Source organism: Balaenoptera borealis (genome assembly GCF_965194805.1).
Source record: "Balaenoptera borealis genome assembly, chromosome: 11".
In the NCBI taxonomy this organism is placed as follows: Eukaryota; Metazoa; Chordata; class Mammalia; order Artiodactyla; family Balaenopteridae; genus Balaenoptera; species Balaenoptera borealis.
Genome location: NC_138868.1, coordinates 2,848,623 through 2,856,000, shown reverse-complemented (window position 1 = coordinate 2,856,000; position 7,378 = coordinate 2,848,623). Strand labels below are relative to the sequence as shown.

General features: G+C 52.3%; 1 protein-coding gene across 1 annotated transcript in view; it reads right to left on the bottom strand.

Annotated features, from left to right (window-relative positions):
- SHANK2 (SH3 and multiple ankyrin repeat domains 2) overlaps nucleotides 1-7,378 on the bottom strand; it is a 478,101-nt gene that overhangs the window by 364,505 nt on the left and 106,218 nt on the right. Inside the window, exons 6-7 of the mRNA XM_082342199.1 lie at nucleotides 3,443-3,514; nucleotides 1,335-1,443 (exon numbers count right to left, since the gene is read on the bottom strand). Coding sequence (XP_082198325.1) covers nucleotides 1,335-1,443; nucleotides 3,443-3,514 — 181 coding nt within the window. The remainder of the gene's footprint in view (nucleotides 1-1,334; nucleotides 1,444-3,442; nucleotides 3,515-7,378) is intronic.

Here is a 7,378-nt window from a genome sequence, read left to right as displayed (position 1 = left end):
CCCTGCTCGCTGAGTCCAAGATAAATGCTCTCTGCTCAGCAACACCCGCTTGCCCGGATGAATGCTCCGAGTTGCCATGGAGACCCTCACCTGAGCCGCTCTCGGCTCTCACACAGCCTCACCTCAGCTGGTCGAGTTCACGTGTCCCCTGGGCACAAGGCTCTCACCTGGGATGATGGTGCCTCCCCCCCAACAAGGGGACACTGTGCAATGTCTGGGGGCATCTTTGGCGGCCACAACTCGGGGGTGTTACTGGCATTTGTGGGTGAAGGCCAGGGATGCCGTACACATCCTACGGTGCACAGGACAGCCCCCAGCGTAAAGGACTGTCCAGCCCCACGAGGGAACATCATTCAGCCATGAAAAAGAAAAGAAATCCCGCCATTTGCAAGAACGTGGATGGACCTTGAGGGCATAATGCTATGTGAAATAAGTCAGACAGAGAAAGACAAATCTGTATGATCTCGCTTACATGTGGAATCTAAAACAACTGAACCCAGAGAAACAGACTGGTGGTCACCAGAGGTAGGAGGGGGGGGTGGGTGGAATGGGTGGAGGGGTTCAAAAGGTCCAAGCTTCCAGTTATGAGATAAGTAAGTCCTGGGGATATTGTGTACAGCATGGCGACTGCGGTTAATAATACTGTGTTGTATATTTAAAAGTGGCTAAGAGAGTAGATCCTAAAAGTTCTCATCCTTATTAAAAATGTGTAACTATGAGTGGTGACGGATGTTCACTAAACGTATCGTGGTGATCACTTCCCAGTATATCCATATACCAAATCGTTACGTTGTACGCCGAAAATTAATACAATGTTTTGCGTCAATCGTATTTCCATAAAACTGGAAACAAGAAGAGATACGATTAAACAAAAGTTAATGCCCATTTGGAACTGGTAAGAAACAGAAAGGATCATCCGGCCCCAGTGTCAGCAGGGTGGAGGATGAGAGCCCTGTACTGTTTTATCCCACGCGTGATCTGAGGTCCCACGCGCAGGGACTTGGTTTCCAGCAGGGGGAGCTAGGCACATGCAGGTGCATGTGCATCTCCCAGGGCTGGCACGAGACGGCTTCTCTATGCTGTCGTTCATTCATTCACTCATTCTCTCCTTCAACTCAGACACGTACTGAGCACCTACCACTTGCCAGGCACCTCCCGGATGCTGGCAATTCCATGCAGCAAACACAGGCTCCCGGAGGAGGGAGAAAGCACTTTTAAAACCAAGTAGAGTGTGATGCTTCCTATGCACGTGTAATCCGAACGACAGAATCACCTTTCCTCCCTGAACCCACGTTCCAGTGGGGTTTCCTCAAGTCTCTCCAACCAGCCCCTACCTCCGGTCTCCAGGTCATGGAAATTCGGATCCAGGCCTCGTTCCAGCATCTTGATGATCTTCTCCACCGAACGATGCTGGATGTAATCCATGCATTTTTTCAGGTTGGTCTAAAGAGAAAAGCAAAATTGGTCTCACAGAGAAACGTCTCTTCAGGCCACAGGAAGGCTCCTTGCGGGGTGCACCTGGCCGCCCTTGCAGGGAGGAGAGCTGCCCCTTGATGGGGCCCCGCTGCAGTCCCCAGGCTCACCAGGCAGCATCCTTCTGCATCTGGAACCCAGCGGCCAAGCCCGGAGCCCAGCACATGGCAAACGCAATTGGCCTGTCCTGGATGAATGTTCTAGAAATCCCCCACCGATCTCTGTGCTTGCCGAGAGTCACAGGATGTTCCTTCACTTTCAAAAGGATGAGCCACCTGGACCACTTTGAAAAACTACACTTTCCAGGGTGCATCCCAGGTCTTCTGACTCCATCCTCTTTTGAGCGAGGCCCGAGGATTGGTATTTGTGTTTCCTAATCTCTAAAGCAGTGGCCGCTATGGAGAGCAAAAGGGCACTGCTCACTCAGCGTAACCCACTTATGGGTATTCCCGTGACCTGCAGGTGGACACAGGGGCGCGTGGGTCACCGAGCGATTCAAGGTGAGGGAAACAGTCACTCCTCGTGAGACCACAATGACCAGGGGCTCAACCCTGACCAGGTTGCCCAGCCTCATCTGCAAGGAAAATAATGATCTTCTATCCATCTGGCAGATAGCCTGGGCTATTTGATGGTAATCACAGCATCTGAGATGCCTCTGTCAGATGAATCTAATGCCCTCACTGGGCCAGTTCTCCACTCGCACTCCACACCCCTCCTCAATCACCCTGAAACCAACCCCTGGACCCTTCAGCCCGTGGATCTCGACCTGGATGCTTTCTGTATATTCTGGGACTAAACATTAACAAATGCTCGAGGACACAGGATACACTTGGTTTCACTGAACACCTTCATTGCTATTTACTAATCAACATTATTTTAAATGCACAAACACATTTTCATGTACACATCAGAGAGTAATCAAAAAAACCAGAAGTGCCCAGACTTGGAGTCTAAATACCCCTGTGTGGGCGGATTCCAGGGCTGGGCAGGGAAAGTGCAAGAGCAACCTGACTGTCTTGTGCCTGAAAGCCGTCAGTACTCAAAGGATGGTGGGGACAACGCCAGAGGGAGGAGAGCCAGGCAGAAGGGCCACCAGCCACATCCAGACAATTTGAGCACAAAAATAAATAATGAGAATGGCATGTTATAACCCAGTGAACACATTGAAAATCCACACGTCCATCCTGATATGAATGGGGGGATGAAACAAAAACAAGGGGACCCCAGAGGTTGGGGACGCTCTCTGTGGACTCAGAGCTGCAGGTGAGCTCACCTGGGCAGATCAGGGCTGGCTTAGGTAAGCTGTCCGGGCACCGTCCTGACTCTGGCTCTCCCTGTGCTCTGCAGGGAACGCTCCAGGCTCTCCGGGGAGGGGCGGGACCTGGAGGAGGGCATCTGAGAGCATCCTTGGGTATCACACATCTTCCTCCGTGCTGAGCGAGGTGCCCACTGCACGCTCCAGCTCCTGCACGCCCTGGACAGGCACAGCATCCCTGACGGAGCGCAGGTGTGCCTGGAACACAGCCCACAGCTCTTTCCTTCACTCTCTCCTTCTCCCCTGCTGCCCTTGTGCGTCTTACCTCCATGCAGTTTATGTAAACAGCACCTTAATCACGAGAGTGGCAGCAGCAGACACCTACTTGAGTGTTGTCCCCTATTTCGGTAGCGAAGGCTCAGAGGGAACGGCCACCCCTCTTCCCAGAAACACCCGGGAGGAGGTGAGTAGAAAGTAGGGCCCCAATCTCCACCGTCAGGGATATTATTTCCCTTACGCGCAGGCATCGACTGCGTTTGCATCACACGGGAGGAGACGATGGCGGTATTTAACAGGGCTCTGGTGGCAGCAGGTGCCTCATCAGCCTCAGCATCTCACAGGAAGAAGAACCCTCTGCCCTAGAGCTCCCCTGATCTCTGAAGATGAAGACGCAGAAATGAACACCAAGGGTCCACACAACCAGTCCTTGCTTACCTTCGTGTGCAGCTTGGCCAACTGTTTCTCATCCAGATTGGATTGTCTATACACCCGCTTCTTGTAGCGAAACTGGCACAGACGCAAAAACAGGAAAAAAGGAAAACCAGGTAAATATTTCACGCAGCCGTTCAGAGGAAAAACCTGCCTTGTCCGTGAGTATTTCACCCAGGGCGGGGCCTCCCTAGCAAACCCGTTTGTGTTCAATAAACTACTTGTGTTCGCACCACAGAGCCTACGGCAGGGTAACTTCTGCGGAGATGTTGCTGCCGTTTTGGCTGGAAAGTCGCAAAAAGAAATGAGAGCAACCCAGAGGGATGAGGACTCAGGAGCCTGATGTGCTCTGCTCTCCTCTGCACCATCAGCATGGCACCAAATCAGGGCCCGCTCCTCACGTGGGCTCTGTCCTCGACATCGTCAACCTTTACTAAACACACTTAGAAGCCCCAGCCCGGCAAAGCCACCTGCCCTCAGCCCACAACCTCCGCCTGGGACTCTGGGGCTCAGACTCACTCCTTTAAATGGCAGCACCTCCTCTAACCTGGCAGAGACGTCATGGGAACAGAGGGGCACACCTTGCTCAGGTAGAGTGATGGTGCCCCGGAGGGTGCACTGGGGCCGCAGGCTGCTTCCGAATCCCCAGCGCCTTTCACCCGATGCCCCGTTCCTTCTCCTGGGTGCCCTGGCTGCCTCTGTAGTAGATGCACTGTGGCGGGTTTGGGAAGGAGGCTGGCAGCTTGGGAGTCACTGGGACTCTGAGTTGAGACACAGCTCCAACTCCAGCCCCACCACTGCCCTAGTGTAACGGAAAGTGGGGTCCGGCTGCTCGCCGCTCAAAAGCCAATAAAGAGGCCAGGTTGGTGGAAAGGAGACTTTGCCTTATGTTGGATGCTGGAAGCCTGGAGGCGGGGAGGGTGGACTCCCGTCCAAAGGCCGACTCCCCCCCCCACTGACAATCAGTGGGCTAGAGCTTTTATAGACGGAGGGAGGGGGCAACATGCAGACATAGCACGGTCAGCGCTGGCACTCATCTTGAAATTGGTCATCGATACTCTGACCAGCGGCATCTTGATTGTTTTAGGTCCCGTTAGTCTCAGTTCCAGGGTTGGTTTGTTTCCATTTCTTTGAGGCCAATTCTCGGAATTGTGGCAGCTTATGTCGTGGCTACAGTCTGGTCATCATGCAGTTAACTGCTTCCACCTGGTAGGGCTTTCAGTATCCATAAGACAGCTCACAGGATACAGCTCAGAATATGATCTATAGCCCTTGAGGAGGAACTAAAGGTCCTTGACTTTGCTTAATGACTAAACTATTATTATTTGGTCTCCTTTGACTGTTTTCCTTTGTTTCTGCATTTTCTCACTTCTCTGATTAAACATATTCTTTGATTAAAGTTTTTCCACAGACAAAAGGCGGGCGGAGGACATGGCGGGGAGGGAAGGTCCATAGGGTCCTGCCCCATTTCACTAGCAGCCGAATCACTGGGCTGGACACCTGCCCCATCTCAGACTCCGTTTCCTTGTCTGTCGCATGGGGATCACAACACAGAGCTCCCAGGGTGCCCCAAAGATTGAATGTGAGCTTCCTGGCACAGAACCGGTGCTGGGCAAATGCTGTCTTATCCTTCCCTCCCCAACTTCCCTTGATTCCCTCCCACTCCGAGGAGTTTAAACAAGCACAGGCGTGACACAAAAGGTGCAGAGCAGGGGGTGACCTAATCCTGAAAGTCTGACCCCATGTGAAGTTTCCAGAGTGACCACCTTATCATCTCCTCCCCTCCACTCCAAACAAAATAGCAATCCCACAACAGACAAAATTCCTCGGTGCCACAGACCAAAACTTGATTTTTTTTTTTAGGTGCCAAAATAAATCAGTGAAATCAGAAAGTCCCGTGAAACGCAGGCTGCACCCAGTTCCTGGATCACGTGCACCGTCACAAACGGTAAGCGTCCGCCTTCTTGAACTGACCTGGCAGGAGGACACGCAGGCCGCTCTAGGACTCTAGCCCTCAGATTCTAGATTCAACCAGGACAGCACATTCTGGGGACGGCCGTGAAACTCCCTGTTGCTTATGTTCATCCATCACGGCTCTGAGGCTTCAGAAGCCACTGAGAGTGACGTGAGGGGATGTAACAGAGTTTGCTAACTTGACGGATCTGTAGGAATTCAAGTCAATGGGTGCTTTTTCCAGTTATGAAAAGAAATATGCTAGGGTCGATAACATCTCTTGGCAGGAGGGTTAGCACATGGAGAAGAATGTCTATTTCCACAGTCATAAATGTTTACAGCTTGTGGCTAGAGGGATGCAGGCTCAGAAACACACATCCTTTTCTTGCTCTTTTCTCCGTGTTTCATACGTAGCCAACCGCGTTTTACTGCAACGATCCAAGGCAAAGAGCTCAGATCCAGGCTGCCCCTGGTGTGTCCACCTCCAGGCCCGGCTCAGCCCCACACAGCGGACCACCTGGCAGGATGGTGGTCCAAGGAGATGCATGAACATACATGTAAATGACTCCTTCATGGCAATGAGAGCCGATGGCAGGGGCAGCTGCAGCACCCACCAATGCAGGCGCTCGCCCATCCCCAGGCCTTACGCTAAGATCACTGCCCCGAGGAATAGCTCACCCAAGCCTCACAGCCACCGAGAAGATGGTAGTAATGTTCCTCCAATTTCAAAGCTGGGAATCTGAGGCTCAGAAAGGCTGTGGGGTGGCAGGTAGGGTCCCACAGTGACCAGGACTGGACCAAGTCCGTCTGATGTTACAGACCACACATCCACATGGGGCAATGAATGCTCACGTGCTCGCCTCTCAGCCTCAGCTGCCATGAGACAGCAGAAGGACACGCATTCCGGCTGCCTTGAAAGCCAGGACACAGCCCTGCCCAGGTCCCACCGGGCTCTCCCAGGCCTCCTCTCGTTCGGTTCTCAGGGGCTGGGGGACGGGCCCGTGTCGCCTCCTCCAAGATGCTTTCCGATCAAGGGTAGGCTCCGGACTTCCTGTTCTCGCCCTGTTTCTCTGTCTTTATAGACATTATCAGCCCCCAAATGAGCTGTTTGTTTACTGTTCCTGGCCTGTCATCTCCTACAGGAGTGTAAACTCCATCAGACCAGAACCTTGACTGTCCCATGCACGTGGGCCACGCCGAGAAAGGGGCCGGTTGTGAGCAGGCCCCCGACAGGCGGTTTCTCAATGGACCCCCAGTTCACAGGTGAGCAAACTGAGGCCAGAACAGGGAACCACTTGACTCCCCAGGGGCATCCCAGCTTTTCCTCCACGGAAACCCTTCTCCCTGGTCCAACACATGTTGGGGATCCCAGAACCTCAGCTTCAAAGTCACTGTCAGACCTGGGAATGTGCAGATGAGGTGCTGCCATGGTCCAGGATGTCTCTGACTTCAGACCAACCCCCTTCGAGGGCCCAGATGCCACCCACAATGCCACACTCACAGGCCCTCACTGTTGACTAAGCTGAAACGAATACGATCACTTGATAATGATAGTGACATGTAGGGTCATAGTAGAAACGACCACATTTCCACCTACTTGTGTCGCTGTCTTAATAATTGTGGGGTGGGGGAGGAGGGATAAATCGGGAGGTTGGGATTGACATATACGCACTACTATATATAAAATAGATAACCAACAAGGACCTACTGCACAGCACAGGGAACTCTACTCAGTATTCTGTAATGACCTATATTGGAAATGAACCTGAAAAAGAGCGACTGTATGTAGATGGATAACTGATTCACTTTGCGGTGCACCTGAAACTAGCACAACATTGTAAATCAACTATGCGCCAATGAAAATTTTTTATTCGTTCTTATTGGAGTATAGTTGCTTAAAAATTAATGAAAAAATACACCATGTGGAAATAGCATATGTAAACTCAGGGTGCAGCAAGCCCGGACTCCCCAGGGCAGAGCCGGGGGACA